The sequence below is a fragment of the Myxocyprinus asiaticus genome, chromosome 40 (assembly GCF_019703515.2).
Source record: "Myxocyprinus asiaticus isolate MX2 ecotype Aquarium Trade chromosome 40, UBuf_Myxa_2, whole genome shotgun sequence".
Lineage (NCBI taxonomy): Eukaryota > Metazoa > Chordata > Actinopteri > Cypriniformes > Catostomidae > Myxocyprinus > Myxocyprinus asiaticus.
This window is the reverse complement of record NC_059383.1, coordinates 11,264,389-11,291,882: the sequence shown is the minus strand read 5'-3', so window position 1 is coordinate 11,291,882 and position 27,494 is coordinate 11,264,389. Positions and strand designations below refer to the sequence as shown.

General features: G+C 35.8%; 1 protein-coding gene across 2 annotated transcripts; it reads right to left on the bottom strand.

The window, feature by feature from the left end:
- Nucleotides 1–451: 451 nt before the first annotated feature.
- On the bottom strand, nucleotides 452–27,494 carry LOC127431051 (myotubularin-related protein 1-like). Of its 2 annotated transcripts, XM_051681276.1 has the most exons (16): nucleotides 27,111–27,322; nucleotides 25,788–25,893; nucleotides 24,389–24,457; nucleotides 15,448–15,523; nucleotides 14,391–14,485; nucleotides 12,357–12,464; nucleotides 12,138–12,239; nucleotides 11,952–12,035; nucleotides 11,447–11,596; nucleotides 9,394–9,582; nucleotides 7,031–7,216; nucleotides 5,438–5,644; nucleotides 5,005–5,097; nucleotides 3,830–3,943; nucleotides 2,832–3,008; nucleotides 452–2,621 (listed from the first exon to the last, which is right to left on the bottom strand). In XM_051681276.1, exons 1-16 carry the CDS (start codon nucleotides 27,164–27,166, stop codon nucleotides 2,472–2,474), a joined length of 1,962 nt encoding a protein of 653 aa, XP_051537236.1. In that variant the 5' UTR covers nucleotides 27,167–27,322; the 3' UTR covers nucleotides 452–2,471. The 2 variants fall into 2 exon arrangements, with proteins under 2 accessions (XP_051537236.1, XP_051537237.1); XM_051681277.1 differs by lacking the exons at nucleotides 452–2,621; nucleotides 2,832–3,008 and having other exon boundaries at nucleotides 3,829–3,943; nucleotides 4,846–5,097; nucleotides 27,111–27,494.

Sequence of the window (27,494 nt, the reverse complement as noted above, 5' to 3'; positions counted from 1 at the left end):
CCTCCACAACTGTGGATTGGACAAAGGCTCATACATATTTATCACATGCTTGTCTCCATTGGACAAAAAGCTAAAGACACGCCCCGTTATTCAAAGTCAAGGCGGGAATGGCTGTCAAAACAGAAATTTAAAAGCTCTGGCAAGCCACGTGTGCGCGTGAAGTACAAAGCAGTACAATGCACTATGTTGAGAAACCGTATTCTGTACTACGGAGTACTGACTACATATATTGTCATATGTTTATGGTGTGAGAAAACTAAGTAAAATAGAAGGAAATAGTGTAGTTTGGCTGCCATATGAAAACGGGGACGGATTATTTTTAGCGAAAGATTGAAAAATACTAAATTAGTTTGATTAAAGCTAGACTCGAAATTCCTGACTGGATTAGACAACATAATTTGTCAAGGCTAATCTTTTTAAAGCAAAATGAAAAATAGCTACACCAGAGTGATAAGAATAACAGCTTTTTATTTGTTATAAACACATGGCTCAAATTACATTTACATGTACTTTGAACCCATCTTTTGGAAAATAAACAGCTTTTTTTAAATTTTTAAATTTGTTATTTTTTGCAATTTAAAGCATCTCTGTGGAGAAATTAGATAAAAAAAAATAAAAAAATAAATCTGGACTGTAACCAAATGCAGCAGATACAGTATAATAGCAGTTTTTGAAGGATATTTGTTATTCTTCCAATCACAAAACTCATTGTTTAACATAAATTAATAATACTCAAAACTATTACAAATCTAAGTTCTAGCATTATGCTTGTAAACATGAGAAAGTTTAGTTATGACAATTGTTATTAACAAATAAAAACTTACATCTGATGCACGTGAACATCTTTTAAAGGGATAGTTCACCCCAAAATGAAAATTCTCTCATCATTTACTCACCCTCATGCCATCCCAGATGTGTATGACTTTTTCTTCTGCAGAACACAAATGAAGATATTTATAAGAATATTTAAGCTCTGTTGGTACGTATAATGCAAGTGAATGGTGACCAAAAAACTTGAAGCTTCAAAAGCACATAAAGGCAGCATAAAAGTAATTCATATAACTCCAGTGGTTTAATCCACGTCTTCAGAAGAGATATGATAGGTGTGGGTGAGAAACAGATCAATATTAAAGTCCTTTTTTACTTTCAATCTCCACTTTCACTTTCACATTCTTCTTTTGTTTTGGCAATTCATATTCTTTGTGCATATCGCAACCTACTGGGCAGGGAAGAGAATTTACAGTAAAAAGGACTCAAATATTGATCTGTTTCTCACCCACACTTATTATATCGCTTCTGAAGACATGGATTGATTTAACCACTGGAGTCATATGGATTACTTTTATGCCGCCTTTACATGCTTTTTGGAGCTTCAAAGTTATTTTTGGTTCCCATTCACTTGCAATGTATGCACCTACAGAGCTGAAATATTTTTCTAAAAAATCTTCGTTTGTGTTCAGCAGAAGAAAGAAAGTCATACACATATGGGATAGCATGAGGGTGAGTAAATGATGAGAGAATTTTCATTTTTGGGTGAACCATACCTTAAATATACATACTAAAAGTAGTAGTCACTTTTATATTAGCATTATAGATACATTTAAAGAAGAAAACCTTCAGAGTAAAAATAATTGGTATGCATGAGACAACTTACATTAACTAATATAATGTGATATAATATGTATTTAAAATTAAAATGGTTATTTGAAGGCTGTTGTTTATGTGTAACACAAATGTGTAGCTCACAATCTCATGCAAAACAAGGCAAATATGCACAAACAGTATCGATCATTCTGAATTATGTTACTTGTTCATTAGTAATGAGTAGTAATTTGTGTATGGTATAGGCAATACAAAACTAAACAAAGCAACTGATACATTTGAGCATGGATTTCTGAACACAGACCAGGGTCTGAAATGTACTCTTTTATTATGGGGCAATATTTCCCCCAGTGATCTGATTTTTAGGGCAATTTTTAACATAAAATCCTTGAACTTAATTCATTTATTAAAATCTATTCCTAAATATTTCAGTAAGGCTGTTACCTATACATTTAAATCAGCATCAACTCATATTTGTGATTATATGTATTAATTAGGCTAAGAATAAAATATTAGGAAACATATATACATATACAGTATACAGTAAATATACTGTACATCTTTCAGATGAGACATTAAACCAAGGTCCTGACTCTCTGTGGTCATTAAAAATCTCATGTGTAACTTTTCCAATAATTATATTCATTTAAATTATGTTTTATTAAACTGTAGTGTTGTGCGATTTAGACTGCTTGGTTTTGTGGCCTTTAGGGGGCACCAATGACCACATTAAGGTTGCATTTGCGCATGCACACACTCTTTATTATTATTATAATTATTTTTGATCTTTTTGGCCTTATCCGTCTCTGATGAGATTGGGAACAAATGCTGGATGTATGGTCATTTATAAATCCAGTATTTGCCAATGCTCAGACAGTGGTCTGCATTGGCATACCCTCATGCTCTGATGAAGAGGAAAGAGAACGGGATGAAGCTGCATCTCGTTTGAGCTCCTCCACCCTCTTCTGCAGCTCAGACCTCAAAACCAACAACTCCTTCAGACTCCGATGAACAGGAACCTGACAGAGAATACAATACAGTTGATTAAATAAAGCAAATGCATAAAAATCAATAATAAAGGTTATTAAACATAAAACAATAAAGTGTATATATACTGTATATTTTGTATTTTCTGTATGTATGTTATTTTTTATATTCAGGTTATAAGAACTCCACAGAACACATTTTTGCCTACATCCACTAAAGATTTTAAAATCCATCATCCTCACCTGTGGCCGCATGCGAGGGTTCCAGCGCATGTAATAACTGACCCAGAGCTCTAGATGTCTCAGACTGGCCACTGGATACAAAACATGATGCTCATAGTTCACGTACAGCGGGTTGATAAATTCCTCCACCTGACTGTTCACATATGACCACAGAGACACAGTCTTACTGTACACCTCCTGCAAAAACATAACATGTATAGTACCTAAATTCATTTGTTCAACTGTGCAATTTGACCCATTGATGACTAGTTTAAAACAGAAAGTTGGACTTGCATGAACTGTAATAATTTGAGACACAGGTGTAATGTCATTCGGCTAAACATTTACAAAACTTAAAAAGACAAATTGTAAATCATGTTGACACACAATGATGTCAGCAGGGTTTCCACACTTTGTCCAATGAAATGTCATGACTGTTCCATGACCTTTTCAATCATGTGATCATGACTTATAACAATCATTCATATTCAGACTGAATTGCTAATGTGTTATTCTGAGTCAGTTTGACCGATTCATAGACAAGAACTAAAAAAAAGGAAAAACAATTCATTCTTAACTTGGGACATCACAATAGTTTGCAAGCAAGTTTTACTCTACACAAGACAATATTTAGCCAATGAAATATTTTAGAGCAAATCATAACTAGAAAAATATATATTCATTATAGAAGTTTACATAACTTTTAATATTTTGAGAATTTCAATTTCCTTTTTTTAGGCCTGGAAATCACAATTTATTTCCAGATTTTCCATGACAGTGGGAACCCTGTGCTAAAATACATACAACATCTATATAACTTTTTTGTATGGACAAGAGCAGTTAAGACATTCTGCTAAATTTCTCCTTTTGTGTTCTGCAGAGAAAGAAAATCAAACTACATAAGAGTGAATAAATTATGACAGAATTTTCATTTTTAGTTGTCCCTTTACACTTTTTTTTTTTTAAGCTGACCAATTAAGTAAAATCAATGTGCATAATGTAATTGTAGTCATTCTTGCCTTCGACACTCGCTCCAGCTCACTGTTAAAGAGAAATGTTCCAAACAGGCAGCTGTACAGGTGATCAAGAACAGTGATGAGAAACACCTCATTAAATTCAAACGCAGACGGAAACTATGGAAAAACAACAAAAACATTGGATGGGACATTTGATTTTAGGATAGTATATACTGTGCTGTATCTCTGAAGTGTAAGCAATTTAAATGCTTAAAGGGATAGTTCACCCAAAAATGAAAAATCTCTCATCATTTACTCACTCTCATGCCATCCCAGATGTGTATGCCTTTCTTTCTTCTGCAGAACAGAAATTAAGTTTTTTAGAAAAATATTTCAGCTCTGTCGGTCCATACAATGCAAGTGAATGGTGACCAGACCTTTGAAGCTCCAAAAAGGACATAAAGGCAGCATAAAAGTAACCCATATGATTCCAGTGGTTAAATCCATGTGATATGATAGGTCTGGGTGAGAAACAGATCAATATTTAAGTCCTTTTTTTTACTATAAATCTCCACCTTTGACCAGGCCTGTCCAGTAAGTGGTGATATGCACGAAGAATCTGAATCATCAAAACACAAAATTAGAATATGAAAGTGAAAGTGAAGTTTAATAGTAAAAAAGGACTTAAATGTTGATCTGTTTCTCTCCCAGATCTAACCATTATCATTTTGCTTCAGAAGATATAGATTTAAACACTGGAGCCCTATGGATTACTTTTATGCTGCATTTATGTGCTTTTTGGAGCTCCAAATTTCTGGTCACCATTAATTTGCATTGTATGAACCTACAGAGCTAAGATATTCTTTTAAAAATCTTAATTTATGTTCTGCAGAAGAAAGAAAGTCATACACATATGGGATGGCATGAGGGTGAGTAAATAATTTTCATTTTTGGGTGAACTATTCCTTTAAGAGCTTAATGGCTCCCTCTTCCTCTATAATCCTCAGTAAGGAAAAAAAATAGCCTTTACTTGTCCTTACAATACTGTGAATATGCACACTGGCTCTTGTTAATCTTACCACTGAGCATTCTTAAACTCATCAATGAGTCTTGTTAAATTCACAGCTGAATTTTGTTCTGTGCTCCAATGTAACAGGCAGCACAGTGATTTCATCAAAATCAATCAGAGGACCGGATAAAAAAGATTGACAGGTCATCCAGTTGAGGAGCTGACTCGCCTGTCGGGTCATTTGCCAGACACAGTCTATGAACTGCACAAGGAGAGGAGAGCGCTCAGAGTTTGCATGATTCCCATCTCCATGTCCCACACGCTAACAGACGGATAGAGAGACAAAGACGGAGAAAGATACACTGAGATGTTAGCATATTTTCAATGCATCTAATTTGTTGCCTCCAGTGCAACAACGATATTTTTGCTACCCTCTTCAAATCAGGGTTAAACTCAAAACAATTCAATACACACATGCATGACATGTCAGAGCTTCTATCTCAATTAAGTAATTTTAAATGCAAAATATAATCAATTGCCATTATAGTTCTTTATAATCCACTGTAAATTTAAAATAACGTTGATGCTCAATGAAATCTGAATGACACTTAATCTGAACATTTGTGTGAAGTGTTGTTAAAACGTGAATAGTTATTACGGACCGAGGCAAAGCGGTGTCCGAAGCTCAGCCACTCCTTCTCTAGCAGCACCTGGAAGCCCCTGAGTGAGCGGTAGTAGCCGTCAAGCATCAACATGGCCAGAGATGTGAGCTGAGCTGTGCGGTCCCAGCCATCACTACAGTGCACCACCACTGACGTCTTACCTGACTCAATGCGATCTGCGATTCGCACTGCACCTGCTAGCAAGAGCTGGAGAGAAAATGTTTGAGAGCATCCTATTTTGAAGAAAAACTTTTAGGACCAGACATCATACATTCTCTTTCTTTGCTCCAGTTTCTTTACTGACCAAAAAATCCCAAATTTACAAATATACTAGATAGACTTCTTTTCATGATGTCATGACGCTTGGTCATGAGACGCACAAGAACCAATGAGGTCTGATGTTATTGACGTGTCTTCATATTTTATGACACTTTTGGGTGCTTTGTTAAATTAACACTCCAGGTTCAATACAAGTCAAGTTCAACCATCAGCATTTGTAGAATAATGCTGCTTACCACAGAAAATATATTTTCGACTTGTCCCTTGTTTATTTAAAAATAGCGGTTAAAGTAAGGGACTTACAATTGAAGTAAATGGGGCCAGTCTATAAACATTAAAATACACATTGACCAGCCACAAGTAGTACAGCCACAAGACATAACGAAAACATTATGAACATTATCATGACTCTAGTGGAATAAAATCACTTTTTACACGCTGTGTCGCCTTGACAACAAAGTTGTAATATTGGATATAGTGTAACTTTACACTGATTAGGTCAGTAAGTGATTTTAACACACTAAAATAATGTTAACATGTGTAATGTTTACATCTTGTGGCTATACTTTTGAAACAGTGTGTATTTTTATATTTATGGACTGGCCCCATTCACTTCCATTTTGAGTGCCTCATTGTAACGGTGAACCTGCAAATTTGCTCAAGCTTTAAAAAAAAAAAAAAAAAATTAACCCATTTTCTCCCAATTTGGAATGCCCAATTCCCACTACTTAGTAGGTCCTCGTGGTGGCACTGTTACTCACCTCAATCCGGGTGGTAGAGGACAAGTCTCAGTTGCCTCCGCTTCAGAGACTGTCAATCCGCACATCTTATCACGTGGCTCGTTGTGCATGACACCACGGAGACTCCGCATGTGGAGGCTCATGCTACTCTCCACGCACAATTTACCACACACCCCACTGAGAGTGAGAACCACTAATCGTGACCACGAGGAGGTTACCCCATGTGACTCTACCCTCCCTAGCAACCGGGCCAATTTGGTGTACCCAGTCAGCACACCCTGGATTTGAACTCGCGACTCCAGGGGTGGTAGTCAGCATCAATACACGCTGAGCTACCCAGGCCCCTACTCAAGCTTTAAAGATAGTGACTCGAAACTGCTAATGTATGGAAATCAGCGAGCAGGACAATCTTTAAAATACCTCCTTTTGTGTTCCACAGACGAAACAAAGTCATATGTGAATAAACAAATGACAGAATTTTTAATTTTGAGTGAACCTTTAAGAATCAGTTTTGATGAAGGCTTGACTTCCAAATGAACATGTTATCGTGGCATGAACAAGTCCAAAATCTCACCTTGATGTACTCCAGCCAGTGCGTAGAATCCACAGATGAGAACCAGTGTTGTTGGTCAATGGCAGGACACACCACCTCTTTGAGTTTCCTCAACGATTCTCTCATCACATGAATGTTGGGTATCTCCAGAAAATTCAGCTCCACGTTGATGTAGAAACTCTCATTCTCGTATCCTCCATCTTTGGCCTGTAGAAGAGGAGCCAAATAAATATACACTGTTGGCCAGCTATTTTAGGAAGACCATCTATTGTGACCATCAAACTTCTCAAACTTAGCCAAGATATTCCCATTTTTTTTATTTTTTATTTTTTTATAATTCTGCACAGGTTTGTTTGCTCTCTTTCATATCGCATTTTTAGTCACTACAAATGATGCTCTGTTGTGATATGTAAGAGAAACGTGCTTTGACATGCTATGATCATCGCCCAGAGCTATCTTGAGCTATCTATGAATTTCCTATCATTTCTGTTTTATCTATACCGAACTATACATCTAAGAAACATTAGCAAGCCTTGTCTTGTCCTCATTTCAATGCTTGACTCATTTCATTAACTGGTAATTAATCTAAACTGGCTAATCTTCTCACTCCCTGATTCTGGCTGATGGTTGATTCTCCAGAGAAAGTTAGTTTTAATCCCAGCTGAGGCTTAAACTGGGTCAATGAAGAATGGGTCAACTACTACTGGTACTCATTTAACATTTAAAAATACAGGTGCTAATAAACCACTTTTGCAAATAAATTAAGAAATGCATGTTTTTATTTTTATATTAAACTATTTGTGAAAGGTTTAAACACCCTTTACTAAATGTATGTTTCTTATGATTTTTCAAAGCCTTTTGATTTAAAGGGGTCATGACATGACTTATATTATTTTAATATGTTCCTTGAGGTTCACTTTTAATATTAGTAAAGTTTTTTTCCATTAAAAACAGTCATATATTTGCAAAACATCCATCCTCATTCTGACCCTCTGCCAGAAACGATCAGTTTTGGTGCTGCTTCTCCTTTAAGACTTGACAGTAAACGCCCACTGTTATGATTGGCTCTCTGCTCTTGACTGACCTCTCTCATTGCCATTTAACAGCTACTGGGCGTGGCTACAGAAGTGATCAGGTAAAGTAGGCATGGATGTGTTGTTGTGGAGGCATTACGATGCAAATGTCTACCAAAGTGTGACATCACAATGTGTAGGAAGTAGAGAATGAGTTGTTTTGACAGCTTTGTTTCAACAAATGCTCTTTTTGTAGTGAGGAGAAAGCTTTGAGTTTGGAAACTCACAATATGTTTTTATAGTACAATGAACAAAATCAAGGAAAATTTGATTCCTCATGTCATGAGCCCTTTAAAGGCTTATGCTTAAATGCCAGAATTTAGTTTTGTAGACAAATATAAATTGTACTTATGTATAATTATGTAAGACCAAATAGTGAAGCAAAAGCAGTTAACTAGCATCTAGCAAATATTTTTACAATTAAATCTACAAATCTACATACAGTTTTGTGACTTGCCTTGTTACATAAACATTTACATTTCTGCATTTGGCAGACGCTTTTATCCAAAGCAACATACAGTGGGCGCGAACAATCTAAACTGTGTAGTAGCGCCAGCGCAAGCAGCACAAAATTGAACGTGACACCCGTTTATTGTCGGCGCAACGGTTTTGTAGACAAAAATATAATTGTGCCACCATGTTAATTTATTTCATTATAAATCTAAAATTTAATAAAAAAAAAAAAGTTTTTGAAATTGATGACTTGGACCAAATAATAAAGAAAAGCAGCCAATAAGTGCCCAACATAGATGGGAACTCCTTCAATACTGTTTAAAAAGCATCCCAGGGTGATACCTCAAGAAGTTGGTTGAGAAAATGTCAAGAGTACATGTCTGCAAATTCTAGGCAAAGGCTGACTACTTTGAAGATGCTAAAATATAACACAGTTTTGATTTATTTTAGATTTTGTTTAGTCACAACATAATTCCCATAGTTCCATTTATGTTATTCCATAGTTTTCATGACTTTACTATTATTCTAAAATGTGAAAAAAAATTATAATAAAGAATGAGTAAGTGTTTCAAAACTTTTGACCGGTAGTGTATATATATATATATATATATACAGTAAAAGGTAACAATTTACATTCTTATTTTCCAGATAATATTTTTAACCATTAAGTTTGGCTTTAATACAATGAGAAATGAAAATATTTTGTTTTGGAAACAACAATATCCAAGTCTCTATAATATCACACGGCATTTATTTCCATACTTCAGTTTGTATTATTTCATAGTTTTGATGACTGTTCTAATCTTAAAGGCGAAAAATAGTATTACAAATATGCATCTACATTATTATGTTTCTTACTTTGTTGGTGTCAGCCACAGTGCTTTGGCGAGCGTCAAAGATACAGAGTTTGTGAGACTGGGCGTTGGCGTCGAGTATAGTCTGCAGGTAGCGTTCATCCTCCCTGCAGCGCCGGTCTGATGGACCCACCTGAGGCTGACCACAGCGCACTATAGCTGCCTGACTCTCTGGATGAATCCAAGACAGCACCTAAGGCAATTACCACAATTATTAGCACCATGTCATCAAAAACAGGCATTGTTGCATGGTTTTTTACTACTGTATATAAACCATTTTTGGTTCATTTCCAGCAAAAAAAAAAAAATAATTATATAAAGATTTATATAAAGTTACTGTTAGTAAGTTACTCACAGGGTGAAATAAGATTTTTAACAGTGTTGCATCATTCACAATACTTAAACTCATTGCTAATATTATAAAACTGCAGTGATAAAATGACAATAGAAAATATAGATGCTGCTAGGAAGATATTTCAACTGGTCTTATAAAGGTTTTAGAAGAACCAAGACTACAAATTAAATTCTTAAATGCTTATCTTAAGACAAATTGATGCATGCAGTTGAGGGCAGACTGATTTCTAAAGATTTGTCAAAACGCACACACGGACATGTTTGTTTTTCTATAATGGTGAGGAATTTCCATTGTCTTCAGTGGTTTTTCTACTGAGCTAATTATATTTTCTATCTACCCCTACTATGTTTATTAAGCCATTTTCATCGTGGGGACTGTTGGCTGGTCCTCTCAATAGACTACATTTGCATGGACACCAGAAAATGGCTTATTGCGAGAAAACGGCATTTCCGTCTACATGCACTGTATAAGCGTTGTACACTTTACTCCACTTTACAGGCGGCTCAATCAGTAAGCAGCTTTCTCCACAGCAACATAATTTCCCAGCGACGCTCGTGTAAATAACAAACATGGCATCCGAGGAAGACTTCGCTATTATATTCTCCATTGATTCACTTTATTTCTAGATATTCCAGAGTTGTTGCTGTGTTTGTTTCCCTAACTTTATCACAACCTGCAGCAGAATTGCGAATAGTGGGATTTCCCTCTTGCGTCAAACTCCGGGATTCCCCCAATGTACCAGCGCATACATGCAAATGTGAGGGACAGTCGATATTTTATGTTGGTGTGTATAAATGGGTATAGTTTTTAGTGTATGTGACTTTCCCACTATACTCCCAGAAATGTTGAATTCTTTCTGCTGTGTTGACAGCCTGACTCCATCCCATGACATTTTTTATCCAGTCTGTTCACGCACATGTGCACTCCTCAAAAACCTGTAAGAAAGCCGCTTATGTGTTTACATGACCACATAAACCACGTTCCTCGAGAGAAACCCTGGCATGTTAAACTTCTTTCTCGTAATCCCTTAAGGAAATAAGGAAATTGACGTTCTTGTATACATGACGTTTCAGAACACCACTTTCTGCAAAAACCCTGGAATAAACCATTTTCTTAAGTGCATCTAAACATGGTCAATGTCAGAGATTTCAGGTTTTACAATCCTTGTAGGGACATTTGGTCCCCCAATGTTACAAAACCCTGCTCCAAGCAGGGTTAGAACCGCTTTTAATGGGTTAACCCTGCATTGGTGCACCAAGGGTGACATTCTCCATCTGAGGAAAACCAGTAAACAGCTGAACAGTGATGGCGAACGCAAGAACTGGTGTGATAAAGAGACAGTATTCCTTTTGTGTGTTTTTGTAGTATGTTTCAAAAGACAACAGACTAAAAGAGCGTATTTGCTTGGTGACATTTCCCCTTTTCATTGATAAGCAGTTATTAAAACAGGTAAAACATTAAAAACATCACGAGATATTTTCATCCAATCGTTGTTATCGACCTCATAAATATGCAAATAATAACATCAACCACACAGTGTGAAATCTCGGAACATGAATACCCAAGATTAATCCCTAATCAAGTGTAAAATATGAACCGCGTGGAACATGAAACAAGGTAACCTAGGACTTTGTTTACCCAGGATTAAGTATGACTCTGGGTTAACAATTTTGAGTGTGAAAAGCCTTGGAGAGGAACTTACCGGAAAACGGCGTTTGGCCCTGAAGGCCACAACTCTCTTCAGTTCGTCCTCTGTGACGTTTGAAGGCAGGACGAGCAAGGCTGGATATGTCTCACACACTTCATAACTGCTGTTGACTTTACTGATGATCCAACTCTCATTTGGCAGACCCTGTCATCACCCGTTATACACACACATATACAGCAGCATCTGTCCAATGAGGCTTTGTTTTCATTTAGCAAATGCTATTTTTGACCAAGGCAGTCAATCTTAATGCAAATCTAGAGCAAAATGATACAACTGCTGCCAATCAAACCATATTTGTTGTTTAATACACAGCTATGTGAAGCAGGATCCTGGGCAGAGCTACAAAGTACGATGCATATAAAAAAGAATCTGTGTAGTGAATTTGATGAAGAAAATCTCCTTTTGTGACAGAATTTTCATTTTTGAGTGAAATATCCCCTTTAATATAAAGCTAAATGACACATATCCATTCTCTGTGGTTGGTGGTATGAAAACATACCTGTCTCTTGTATTCAGCAACTGGGTCGTAGATCTTCCAGCCATCTTCTGGAAACCTCTCTCGGTACTTAAATGCGAAGAGTGGCTGTACACAGAGAAAATTGATATCATTAAAGACAATGAAAGGTCTTTAGTTCTTCCCAGTAATACACATGTCAGATACATGACTATTTTCAAAGGGTCCTACCAGGTTGTGGGAGAGAGGGAAAGCAAACTTTGACAGTATTTCAAACACCTCCAAACTGCTTTGTCCTTCTTTTTTGTAGGCAAACCGGGGGTTTCTCAAGTCCTGTGAAAGGAATACAAATGAACAATTAAAAGTCTGTGTTAGACAGGAAAGTGCGAGAGCATCAGTGACGTGTTGGAAAAAAAGAGATATGAAGAGAGAAAGAGAGTTATCTTTTGCCTTGCAAACTATCTCCAGTCCTTGAGTGTTTTCTCCATGACACTGAACAGCGATGGACTCCAGTCGGCTCACTGCTCCCAGATTCACATCCAACACAAATGGAGGATCCTTTCCCAAACACACAAACAGCGATAACATCCAACCAATCAATTGCAAACAATTTGTACTTAATTAGATCTTAGAAAAATTGTGTCCTTCTACTTTGCAATCTTCAATAGTGATGGAAAAGTACCGGTACATACTTTTGAGTATGTAGAAAGACAGTGTAGTTTGTTCCAATACTGCTGCACTGTCACATAGTAATTGCATTCAGTTTGTTGCGTTTATGTGCTGTCGGAATTATCCTACAGTACTTCCCAATTTTGAAGTGGGAATTACGAGAATGTCTCGTTCAAGTGCTTTGTTGTCGAAAAGAACGAGAAACATGGAAGACGCCAGCTTCATTCTTGCATATTTCTTGGGGAACTCTTATTTTCACACCATAATATATGTGCCCTTCGAGCGGGGTCGGAAATATTGTAATTACAAGTTCCGAGCACATGAATGACCAAGCAAAGTCATATTTACAAGTGGGAAAGTCGGAAATCTAGATGATACCCAAGTTGCTGAGTTGTAACTTTGTAAGGAGCATTTTGACATCAAAGATGATGGAAACCAATGATTTTGCTACATGATTTCAACTTCTGTCCTTTATTTCAGTAATATTAACTTGTTGTATATGACAGTCAACTAATGACTCACCCTTCACGGTTTGTTTTAAGCCAATTAATTAATACTGTAACAAGTTCTTAGTTCGGGGCAATGGAGGAGTCAGGAGACAGCGAAGCAGATTCAAGGTCAGTCTTTTTAATTGTCAGCTTCACACACACAATCGACGGTAACCGTCGGAACAGACTAAATAATTAACAAAAAGCACTCGTGGCTGTCTCTGTACTTGTAGGTCACTCTCTCTCCCTCTCTGATGCTCTGGCGTGCCTTTTAAGTCTCCCTCCGCCATCACTATAACGAGAGACAGGTGTTAGAGATAATTATGAGCCAGGTGACAAGCCTTTCCGCTCTCCCTCTCCCACAGACCGACACATGACCACGCACCCATGCCACACATGCATTAATAAATTATATATATTGTGTATAAGTGATACAGGTTTTTGCGGTACAAAAAGAGCTTTTGCCATGTTGCATTGTGCATAAGTGTAAGCTTGGCTTTTTCTGTATTTTGTTTCCCGCTTGAATGCATGACATGTTGTAGTAACGGACGCCCAATTCTGAGGTAGGAGATTCCCAGGTCTACTTGAAGGCAGCAACATATTTCTCAGTCAGCCTGCTGACAATGATGGAATTTTAGTAAAATACATGCTATTTTCTCAGTGTAAATATTTACAATATGCATCCAATACTTGCTGATATACATAAATGACAAGCGCTAACAATTAGCTGTATTTAGAAAAATGAATAAATCCTGTCATTCACTACAGAAACCGTAATCTCTTCCGCAATGTTGAAAGTTTACATCTTCTCCCAACTGAGAAACTCAGATATCAAAATTATCTCTGAGTTTCCCAGTCTTAATTATTACTCTAGGGGTCCTTATCGTGCAACTTCTGAGTAGGAAACTCGTATTTACCATAATTCCGAAAGCACATGAAGGCATCATTAATCCCACAGTTCACCTTGTCGTGCACTGCTAGCATGTTAGCATCTAGCTAAATGAACTACCTTAAAATTCAGAATTACATCACTAAATTAACATATTTAAAAAACACAATGACAGCTTCAACCTCGCCTTAGCCATTTTTCTACAACTGAAAATGTCGATAAAGAACTGTAGCTCATGGAGTTATGAATAATATTAGCCGAAAAAGCTAATGCACATTTTGAAAATCCCCTGGAAAAAGCTTAGCATTTGGGAACCTTTGGGTTACCATTTTCAACAAACTATGATTTGGAACCCACATACAGGATGTATAGTATGCAAACTGCGACACAGTCCACATCTTAGATGCTGGCAAAAAAACAGGTAGAAGAGTGTGTTACCTGAGCAAAACTCTTGAAGTACAGCTTGTAGTCAGTGATGGTTAGAGTCCCCCGCACAACCCCAGAGAATGGACAGATATACATCACATCTTTGACTGTAAAAACACCACAAAACACACAACTGTTACCTCTGGTTTACATGTGTAACAAGTTTACAATTATAGATATATTTTGTGATTCCACTTGCCATGACCATATTTGGATTTCCTTTTCCTTTCAGTCATGTGTGTGTGTGTGTGTGCTCTCTCAGTGGTAGGTGGTGATCAAATTAGTTTTATATTTTGTTTATTAAATGATGATTTTCATCTATATTTATGAGTCTTCATGATTTTAAGTTATACTGTGATGTCCATACATGTATTTGTTGGGCATTTTTCTTCCTTTAATTAATTTTATGATATATTTTCCCTTTTCTCAGTTTCGTACATTGTTGCCGTCCATTATTAATATGCTGCAAAAGAGTCCACATTCTTTGTTTGTTTGACAACATTCGTTTGACTTGATGGCCAGGATTTTGAAGTTTCAGCGAGTTTATTTCCAAAAGAACACAACACAGTCATGGGATATTCTACAATTTTAACCGTAGGGGACCCAGCCCCAAATGACACAAAAAACAGTCTCGCACTTCAAACTAGTGCAGTGCTGGTGCTGTTTAAGAGAGGCTGCAATAGGCGATCACAGATTCCTGTTCTGATTGCAGTCACAGAGTTTTATGGGGGCTAATATTTAATTTAGGGGGGCTAAAGACCTCCAGCGCCAACCATCAGCAAACTATACAAGAGATTTAGATTTTCATAACTGTAATTAATTATGGCCTTGTGACACAGTGACTTTATTTAGCATTACTAAAACTACATATTAACTTACTTCAGTATATCATACAGAATCATAAATAGAAGCACACAGAAATCGTAAGATAATAGTCTTAAGAAGAAACACGTTTGAGCCTGTGACACAGGGATATGGCTGGCTTGCCATGCTTGATGATCCCGTATTGAAATATCAGTAAGTACAATTGAACTGTGAATGTTAGTGTGGTATGTGTCGAGTTTCTCACCAATAGTTTTGATCGTTTCTCCAGGTACACAAGGAGCCTCCTCCATCTGAGCTTGCTTATTTCCTTCTCTTAGTGTCTGTCAAAATACACAAGGACACAACTGAGAACCAACACATTTCGATTTGATTACAGTTACTGGTAACACTTTACAATAAGTCTCCGTTTGTTAACATTAGGTAACAACATTAGTTAACATGAACTAACAATGAACAATACTTAAACTAACATTAATAAATGCTGCAAATGTTAATTTCAACATACACTAATACATTTTAAAATCTGTTGTTAGCATTTGTTAACATTAGTTAATGCATTATATACTAACATTGAACAATTGTATTTTTATTAACTAACATTAACAAAGATTAATATATGCTGTAAAAATATATTGTTCATTGTTAGTTCATGATAACTAATGCATTAACTAATGTTAACGAATGTAAACTTATTGTAAATTGTTACCAAATTACCACTGGAACTCACCACTGGAAGTCATTTTCTTTTGTCAAAAAAGCAGATATTCATTGAACGGTAACATTTTACAATAAGGCTGTATTCCTCAACATTAGCTAACACCATGTTTAACATGATCTAACAATGAACAATACTTTTACAGCATTTATTAATGTTGGTTAATGTTATTTTCTACATAGGCTAAAACATTTTTTTTTTTTTACATTAAAAGTGTTTACATTAGTTAATGCAATATAAACTAACATAAGCTATAGAACAGAATAGAATTTTGACAGAATAAGATTAACAAAGATTATCTGTATATGCATACGTCTATGAAGATAGCAATAGTTGCCTCGGCCATTGATTAGCAATAGGGATGTAAATAGTAAGGCATTTTATGAATCTGGTTTTGATTCCTCATAACGGTTTAGATTCCATAACGGTTTCAATAACGATTATTGCTTTTGAGGAAGAAATTGGGCAATATGGCAATTTATACTGCATTTACTGCCATAAGCAGCCTGTTGTCAAATTATTTTAGGTTTCAACAGATCGATACTGAATAACAAATCAGAGATAAATTTAATAGAATTCTTGCTCTTGTTTACACGTTTCAAAGACATTTTAGAGGCAAAAATACAATACAATAATTGATTCTACTGTAACTACATATAAAAAAAAATTCTTTTTTTTTTTTTTTTTTTACAGGGGACCGGGGACCCCCTGGGGCCTCAAGAGGCTTCTAGGGGGTTCCAGAGAAAAAATAATTGTATTACATATAAATAAATAAATAAAAATAAATTACAAAATGTAACTTTTCAAATGTTTATACTACTTTCTAAAGACTACAAATACATTTCAACTGAATATTTTTTATGTCTATATGTAATACGATACTGCTTTAATAGTGGAAACTGAGCAGAAAAAAGAAACACTGTCAGCTCGATACAAAGTAAATATTTTCCAGATATACTGTATTTAAGTCATTTGTTTTGGCTTAGTGGCAATATAAAACCCATTTTATTATTATATTTTCAATTATTTAATTTCTCAAACAACACATCTTTATAATATCACTCATACCATTTTCTCACACAGTATCAATTTGTCTTTATACATGAAAACATATAGCTGCTTTTATATCTCAGGAAGAGGGTCCCTCACAAGGAGGCCATCCTATTTGGGGAACCTTGCATCAAAAAGTTTGAAAACCCAAGTGCTAACATATTTAATTCATTAATTTTTTATATTTCACTAATTACAACAAAACTCATAATGTGAAGGTCCATCTTTAACTACACATAACAACCAGTCACTGCACTGACTAATTAAGTCTCACAAGCTTTTATACAACATTCCATAACACAGTAACTGTTCTTGGTTCATTTCAAGCTGGACATGACAGAAGTTATAACTTCCAGGTCAGTGAGATTAATTCAGTAACTGCCCTGACTGAAGTGTTGTTGATTCACAAAAAAGAACCAGCTCATAAGAGTAATTTCTTTGGGAACCGCATTACAATGGTAGAACTGTGTGTTTCGCGTGGTAGATTCAGTAAGGTTGCCACTGAATTGCACCGCAGGAAACACTTTCAGAGTATTTTAGTTTGGTGATCCATCCGCATTGGTAGAAAAATGCACATTTAAGAACCACTAACAGAACTGAAATTCATGAAAATCATAAAGTTCCAATATAAAAAAAAATAAAAATGGTTCTCGGTTCCCAACCCTAATTAGTAAACTATTAAGGAAACCTCTATTAAAATATACACACAAATATTTGACCTGCTGATGTAGAAAAATATAGGTAGTTATTTGGGTAGTTTCCAACCCAAGTCTCAGAAAAAAAAGCAAGCTGCTGATGGCACATATTCAGCAAGAGCAGAATCATATTCTTATTCACATGAAATTACTGCACTCAATTAGAACAGGTTTGTGCCAAGTACAAAATTAAAGGAATATTCTGGGTTCAATACAAGTTTAGCTCAATCGACAGCATTTGTGGCATAATGTTGATTACCACAAAAATTAATTTAGGCTCGTTCCTCCTTTTCTTTAAAAAAAAGCAAAAATCAAGGTCACAGTGAGTCACTTACAATGGAAGTCAATGGGGCCAATTTTTGTAGGGTTTAAAAAGAAATTTAAAGCTTATAATTTTATAAAAGCACTTATATAAATTCTTCTGTTAAAACTTGTGTATTATTTGAGCTGTAAAGTTGTTTCAATCATAATTTTTACGGTTGTTTTAGGGCTTTACGTCGTCATGGCAACAAGTTGTAAAATTGGCTGTAACTTTACACAGAAAACGTTAGTAAGTGATTTTAAAACACTAAAATCATGTTAACATGCATATTATTTACATCTTGTGGCAATAATTTTGAAACGGTGAGTATTTTAACGTTTACAGATTGACTGCCATTGTAAGTGCCTCACTGTCACCTCAATTTTTGCTTTTTTTATATGAAAAAGGAGGGATGAGTCGAAATTAATTTTTGTGGTAATCAACATTACAGGTGCATCTCAATAAATTAGAATGTCGTGGAAAAGTTCATTTATTTCAGTAATTCAACTCAAATTGTGAAACTTGTGTATTAAATAAATTCAATGCACATAGACTGAAGTAGTTTAAGTCTTTGGTTCTTTTAATTGTGATGATTTTGGCTTACATTTAACAAAAACCCACCAATTCAGCTAATCAACTCAAAACACCTGCAAAGGTTTCTTGAGCTTTCAAAATGGTCTCTCAGTTTGGTTCACTAGGCTACACAATCATGGGGAAGACTGCTGATCTGACAGTTGTCCAGAAGACAATCATTGACACCCTTCACAAGGAGGGTAAGCCACAAACATTCATTGCCAAAGAAGCTGGCTGTTCACAGAGTGCTGTATCCAAGCATGTTAACAGAAAGTTGAGTGGAAGGAAAAAGTGTGGAAGAAAAAGATGCACAACCAACCGAGAGAACTGCAGCCTTATGAGGATTGTCAAGCAAAATCGATTCAAGAATTTGGGTGAACTTCACAAGGAATGGACTGAGGCTGGGGTCAAGGCATCAAGAGCCACCACACACAGACATGTCAAGGAATTTGGCTACAGTTGTCGTATTCCTCTTGTTAAGTCACTCCTGAAACACAGACAACGTCAGAGGCGTCTTACCTGGGCTAAGGAGAAGAAGAACTGGACTGTTGCCCAGTGGTCCAAAGTCCTCTTTTCAGATGAGAGCAAGTTTTGTATTTCATTTGGAAACCAAGGTCCTAGAGTCTGGAAGAAGGGTGGAGAAGCTCATAGCCCAAGTTGCTTGAAGTCCAGTGTTAAGTTTCCACAGTCTGTGATGATTTGGGGTGCAATGTCATCTGCTGGTGTTGGTCCATTGTGTTTTTTGAAAACCAAAGTCACTGCACACATTTACCAAGAAATTTTGGAGCACTTCAGGCTTCCTTCTGCTGACCAGCTTTTTAAAGATGCTGATTTCATTTTCCAGCAGAATTTGGCACCTGCCCACACTGCCAAAAGCACCAAAAGTTGGTTAAATGACCATGGTGTTGGTGTGCTTGACAGGCCAGCAAACTCCATAGAGAATCTAGGGGTATTGTCAAGAGGAAAATGAGAAACAAGAGACCAAAAAATGCAGATGAGCTGAAGGCCACTGTCAAAGAATCCTGGGCTTCCATACCACATCAGCAGTGCCACAAACTGATCACCTCCATGCCACGCCAAACTGAGGCAGTAATTAAAGCAAAAGGAGCCCCTACCAAGTATTGAGTACATATACAGTAAATGAACATACTTTCCAGAAGGCCAACAATTCACTAAAAATGTTTTTTTATTGGTCTTATGATGTATTCTAATTTTTTGAGATAGTGAATTGGTGGGTTTTTGTTAAATATGTTAAAAAATCAACACAATTAAAAGAACCAAAGACTTAAACTACTTCAGTCTGTGTGCATTGAATTTATTTAATACACAAGTTTCACAATTTGAGTTGAATTACTGAAATAAATGAACTTTTCCACGACATTCTAATTTATTGAGATGCACCTGTATGCCTCAAATGCTGTCGATTGAGTTTAACTTGTATTGAACCCGGAACATTCCTTTAACTAGATTTTTTAATTTTCTGATGAAAATGTAAGCGGTGTTTGCTTGTGCAAACTTCTACGGCAAAATTCTAGGGTGTGGGTGGGTTGCCAGGGCGCTGCTTTGCGGTTGCGAAGGTGTTCTAAGTGTTTGGTTTTTTTTTACAATGTTGCTGTGTGGTTGCTTACTGGTCCAAGTTAAAAGAGCCCACCCCTAAGTCTGTGATATTTTGGTGTCTACTGTACATATAGCTCTGGTTCTTGCTTCAATGTCAGTCTATGCAATTTTTGAACCACAAACCACTAGTCAATGTTTGGCCCTGAACGTTCAATCCCACAACAAGCAGAAAGGAGATGAGTGAGATGTGATGGGGGCTCGTGGGTCCGCTCCACCCACAGTGACAGAGCTGTTTGGCAGTGTCACAGACACAGAGGAATATGAGAATTCAGTGATTCCATTACAGTCCAGCTGAAGGACAATGACGGCACTGTGGATTTCCACCAGCTTGACCTTCACCAAGACAAAAGATATAAGGAGATCTGTTCAGCATTATGTTAATAATGCCCTGGAGAGATGGCACAGGGTGGTGATATTTCATAATGGCATATGAGTCAAAAACATCTCTGTTTTTTTCCAATCATATACATTCAGTGATCTAGATCTCAATACTGGAGAGTACTTTAAGCTGATTTATGTCAAATCTTTAAGTTAAAATTTTCTCATATCCCAGTTTAATATGCATAGTCAACTATAAGTGAGCCATTTGTAGGTTGATTTCACCTAAAAGTGTAACACTGTGGCTGTGTTGTAGAGCTGCATGATTCTGGATGAATTGAGAATCACAATTTATTTTTTTTGCTTAGAATAAAGATCATGATTTTTTATTTCAGTGATTTACAAAACCTGAGCATTAGGTTAATAAACAAAGTAACATGTAATTTAATAAAGGTTCTGACCAAATGTTCTTCAGTCTATTTGAAAAATGCAACAAGTTTAAGTTGTAAATCAAAAATATGCATCAAAAAGTCCTTTATCCACAAGAGGGCGCAACTAATATATTATAAACAAAATAGCAGTTATTATAAAAAAAATAAAAAAAATCATGTTAAACTAAAGTGCATAAAAAAGGATTTAGCCTGTTTGTATTCTAACTTGCAAGTGAAGTAAAAAGCAAAACGAGAGGAAAAAGCTTAATAAACAGTTCCATGTTAACTTGGTGTTGCACTGGTAAATAAATAAGCAAATATGCTTTAAGAAAACACTCATTAAATTAAAACAATGGAGCCTTCAGTGTTTCTGTGGTGGCAGGGCCGTGGTCGAGCGTTTGCCCGGAGAGAGAAAGCGGTAAGGGTGCACACTTGAACGCTATAATGTCTAACACCTATTTCTGATTGCAGTAAGCACTGGGGAGAGTGATAAAAGCAGAAACGCAAGAGCGAGCCAAACGAGAGAGAGATGCATTACGAGTGCAATTGTGTGTGTGACCCTGAGTTAAGGATGAAAAGCCACAGTTGAGAAATAGCTGTTAATAAAAAGCTGAGTTTTGAGTTCAGCGTACCTAAGTCCCACTTCCTCCTTCCCTAGAAATGAACTTTGTTACACTGGTGCTGAAACCCGGGAGGTTGGAGGAAGTACACACCAGCACAGAGTCCTCACCGTTGGCAGAGGTCTTTCAACCCCTTGCCAGTATGCATCATTCACAACATCAGGCCCTGCTTGAGCTACGCAAGTATCAGGATCAACAGTTCCAGGAGATTTGAGCTGTCTGCTGAGTGCAGTTGTGTGTGTGACCCTGAGTTAAGGCTGAAAAGCCACAGTTGAGAAAAAGCTGTAAATAAAAAGCTGAGTTTTGAGTTCAATGTACCTGAGTCCCACTTCCTCCTTCCCTAGAAACTAACTTTGTTACAGTTTCTTTTGTAAACGTTTCTTCAAGCTTTTAAAGTAATTATTCAAGACCCAGTAATTAAATAGAGAACAGAGTAAACAGTGCTTTAAGTTTTCAGTAACAGTAACAATTAAACATTATATAATTATATAAAAAATAATATAAAAACATTAAAAAAGTAATCTAGTGCAAAATAAAACTACTTAAATTATTGACAGTCTTTACTGTGTGATTATTAAATATACATTAATAATACTTTGATGCAGTCAGAATGTCTGAAAGCCTATAACAGAGAGCAACAGTATATTTGGCTGCATTTACACATCGCACAGATCCAATATTTTGTCTGCTAATATATTAACAGCTCTGAGCATTTGAAAGTAGCTCAGTAAAAATATACAATTAAAGACAACAAAAGCTTTTTTTTTTTATTTCTGTTGTACCAGTGGACAGGCATAAGTGAATATAGCTGTATTACTTTTACATGACCTATATGATTTATTAATGCATTGTATTTAACAAATTCGTCATGCATTTTCTTAAAACAAATCACGAAGGCTCATTAGAAGAGTCATTAGTTGACTGTTATGTATAACAAATTAATATGATTGAAATAAAGCACTTAAATTCACAAACTTTGAAAATCATTGCTTGCATGTTGACACGCCCTTTCCAATGTCACAAATTAGCAAAGTTTCCATATTTGTGCATAAAACCCTTGTGTGAATATTTTCATGCAGAAATAATGATCCATCAATATGTTCGCACTTAATTTATTCTAAATTCACAATCAAATTTAGAGCCAGGCTGAAACCACAGGTACACAAAAATCTCCTGAAGCATTAAAAACATGGGAGTATGTTAAGTTTTATGTTAAGTATGTAGAAATTCTAATTCTAATAATAACTTAATTGAGAACTTTTTCTGTGCACATAAATATGGCCAGTTATATCAAATATAACAAATACAATAATTGCTTCAAATGAAACCAAAGCAGGATCAATAATTGCATGTCGCCGAGCAACGCTGAGACTGAGAGCCTGTCTGGAATGCTGCAAACACAGACGAGCAAAACGATACAAACAGTGAAACGTCTCAATAATGTTATTCTAAATATCAGCACTCTTGGAACGCCTCTCGTCCAATCAGAGAAGACCGGAACAAACTGATGTTTTATCATCAATATACCTTTAACCAATTAATTGTTTTTATTAGTGCTCTCAAACAATTACAAATTTTACTCAAATTACATAATATGCTGATAAATTAATCGAATCAATTGCATATATAAATATTTGCAGAGAATGGCCCCCAAATAACAATAATTCCATATCTAATGATTAAATAATTATAAAAACTATATTTAAATAATTATAAAAGTAATATACTTATATTATACATATAATAATTCCGATAATAAAAATACAATACATTACTGTGGCAGACGAGTAAAGCATTGATAAGACAAAAAGTGGCTTTAGAAGGCAATATATTGTTTATTTCCCTAAGCCAGTACTTGGCCTACAGTCCAAAACAATCCATTTTGCAATTTAATTCGCCAATTTGTTCGAGACAGATTTCTTATGAGGGCTTCCCTAAGGTCACGTCTGGTCTATGTACATCTGTGTCAGACGGATATTTATGGAGCGTCTCACTTTGGTTGCGTCACGTCATTAACAGCATTTTTAGGTCGCAGCGTCAAGTTAAACGTAGTTTGAAACTTAGAAAAACACGTCTTGAGATCTCTGCATTTGGAATTACGCTCCGTCCAGCTGTGTTTGACCGCAATAACATGTTCTCATCTTGTTCTGTAGTGTCAAGCAAGCCCGTTTCCTACACAGCTGGAGTTGCGCTAACTGCCCCCTGCTGAAAACAGGTGGTACTTCGAGTCTGAATTGCTCCGATGGTAGGAATATTCCTTATTAAGATTCATAGACATAATTAATTGCGTAAAAAAAAAAAATCATGTTATTTTTTATATATTAATTACACTGTATTAATGTGTTATATTGACAGCCCTAGTTTTTAAATATTCATCCAGATATCTGTTTTCTACTTATTTTTCAGTACCCGTAATTATTCACATTTTCACACATCAGGTGGTACGTTTTTTTGTCTGTGTAAGTGTATTGTAACAGCCTATTCAGTTACCTATCTGTGTGCCTGTCAAGTTGATGACAACAACTGTCAGTGAAATTACACACTACACACACACACACACACACGTGTAGACACACGTTTACTTAGCTATTTAAATGGGGACATACTCTATACTTCTATTGCTTTAATATAAAGCTATTTATAATTTCTATAGACTAACCCTAATCTACACCCTAACCTTAAAATAATAAACAGATAAACAGAAAAAAAAAATCTTTTAAATTGAATTTATGTATGGATATATTTTTTCCAAATGAGGATGTCCCAAACTATCCCTTAAGCAAAGTTTTGTCACATTTACTTCTGGGGACACATTTGTTCCCAAACTATAGCTATGTAAACACACACACACAGAAAGAGACTTGCCGAAGAGGGGGCAGTCTGCTGAAGGTCACTGTCCATGAGAAATCCTTTTACCTCCACATCATCACAGTCCTGCATCAGAAATAAGAAACACCACAGGACAACACAGAAGAATAAAGAAGGAAAAACAGAGTAGAAACATGTCAGCCCATGTACCCTTACCAGAAAGATAGTTGCATTCATTCAGGTATAATGCAAGTGAAAGTGTCCAAATAAAGGGGTCTTATACATTTTTTCATAATTTAAAATTCCAAAGATTTCATAATGAGATGTTTTTTTGCTACATACAGTAAGTTTCAATAGATGGTCTTTTTGGACAGAGAAGTTTTGAGTTCTGAAACTGACAATGTATTGGTTTTTTCATAGTACAATGAACTCTTTCATTTCAAAAGTTCAAGGGAAATTCAATTTCTCATGATATGACCCCTTTAAAGAACAGATACAGAAATAGTGTCTGAATCTGTCAGATGTTCTGCATGAATAACAGAGAAGTTGATCTCATCTTATAAGGGAAATATTCTTAGTAATGACTATATGGACACAACACTAACTCAACTGAGCACTACATTTGAGACTAAATGACTACATGCCTACTATTTGGCCCCTTCAGGGGAAATCTTAACCAAGCACTCCTTTAGTTCACCCAAAAATTTAAATTCTGCCATTAATTAATCACCCTTAAAGAAGCGATTCATTCACCAGTCGGACATCGATACTTCTCTCAACAACTCTCATAAATGAACCTAGGAGAGCTGAAATTTTTGTGAATAATGACTTCAAATTTGGTCTGTTTCTCACACAATCATTATCTTATGGCTTCAGAAGACTTACAATGTGGTACAGGAGTCATATGGGCTACTTTTATGATACTTTTAAGGGTTTGGAACAACACGAGGGTGAGTAAATAATGACAGAATGTTCATTTTTGGGTGGGTTACGCCTTTAACAGCAACAGTAATGATAAAATGAAATTCAAGAGTAATGCTTTTCAGAACAAAAACAACAGCTGTCTCAATTGTGCTGCCTCTTGCATAAGAGCAAGTATATATTAGAAGCGGTGGGTGGAGATTTCTGGAAACGCATAGATAGAAAACATGAACCTGTTTTGAGTTAGCGCGCATTTACCCGTTTCGTTTGGTCATATTGTTTGCCTCTGTATGCTCTGTATACTTCTGTTTTCTACTTATTTCTGTACTGTGATAAAATATAACTTAAAAAAGAAAAAAAGAAAAAAAAGAAACGTGAAGTAACCAGGGTGCATAGCATCCTCAAGATCCAAATAACAAAAGAAAGCAGTTCTGCTGTATGAAATGCTCTTGCAATTCAAACCAAATGAGACATTTGTGATGAACCTCAGTAGAATAAGTGTTTTAAGCACACACACCAACCAACATGGCCGTACCTTGTACTCTCTGGAGATCATGTCTGAGCTGATGGGTCCAGAGATCTGACTTGAGATTGTGGCTGCAATCAGCTGTTTACACCACTCAACATGAGCCCCTGTGGGACTACAATACACATGCAAGAAGTGTTATTCAATGGTGCACCAAAAGGATATAATTCTGACAATAAGATATTTAGCAAATGCGTCAATTACCTGATGCTCATTTTTTTAATCTGGATCTATTGAGTTATTCAAAAATACAGAAACAATGCAATTCACACAAAAATATACACTTTTACGATGATGAACACGCTTCCAATTTCTAAACCAATGGTTAAAAACCATTTTGATTTTTTTTTCTGGGGCTTACAGTAAAAAATGTCTGTAGTGCATAATTTTTGTATTTTTTTTAATCAAGTAATTAAAATAAAAATTTAATTTCTTGATGTCTGTGGTGTAACTGTCCAGAGACAGTAAAAATAAAGAAATAAATACTTTGATAAAATTTTGAAATTCTTGAAAAAAATAAACGTTGACATAAGTAATCTTTTAAAATTATTTCTTACAACATTAAGCAGTGTTTTAAATATTATTAATACATTTGTCCACCAAATGAAAGTGGAGTAGTGTAACCAACATGCAGGTAGCCATTCTGTTTGTTGCCATGACAATAAAGCAAATAATTAGACCCTGATGACTGTGTGTGAAGTTTAAAAAAAATTATCAAATATTTTGACCTTTCTATTAAATTATATATATATATATATATATATATATATATATATATATATATATATATATATATATATGAGTAGGCTATTCAATGTGCAAGGAAATTACTGTAACATTTTTATTTATTTATTTATTTTTTTTATGAAATGTATGAAACCAACATGGACACAAAGATTACATTTCTGTGAACTTGGCACAAGATTTCTAAAAGATTTCTCTTTTTTTTTTTATCATCCACAACCACCTTAGTTGTCTAGACCCTAAAACTATCAAAACACTTGCTCCTCCAATGATATATTATGAACTGTTGATAGTAATCAGCATTACTCATTTTTATAAAGAAGGATTATTATCTTCATGTTTGGTTATTATTAAACACCATCTCACTTATTCAACCACAGTGCGTACAAAGCTTTGATTTCTGCATGTGTGCGTTTTCTTGACACCAGTTCTGATAGGGAGTGTGACCAAACTCAGTCCCTAAATTAAAGCAAAGGACGTAATGAGACATCTTGTCAAAACAACCTGCACTGCAAACGAGCGCGACAAACTCGAACGCTTCCATTATAATAAACAAAGTTCTCCACTCGCGTTTCGTTCGTCTCTGACCTGTCTGGAGTTTCGACCGCAGGGTCAACATGTCCATCCATCGACCGCCTGTCCATCCTCCCCAGTAAACAGACAGAGGAGAGATATGTATATCACACTCAGCCGTGACACTGTGGCATATACGCCGATTATTACGCTTCTGCTGCTCCTTCAAAGCTTTTCTTTAAACTTTGTGACACTCCACTACGCGATATTACGAATTATACGATGACGCTGGCTTAGCTCATGAATATTAATTAGGTTGGTGCTTAGTAAACTTCCAATGGAGATGACTTGCTTTTGAATATTAATTAGCTAATGTTGACCTTACGTTGTTGTCGTCCAATAGCAAAGGCTTGGGTGAAGACTATTAAGACACAAGCCTTCACCACAGTAGAATTCGTA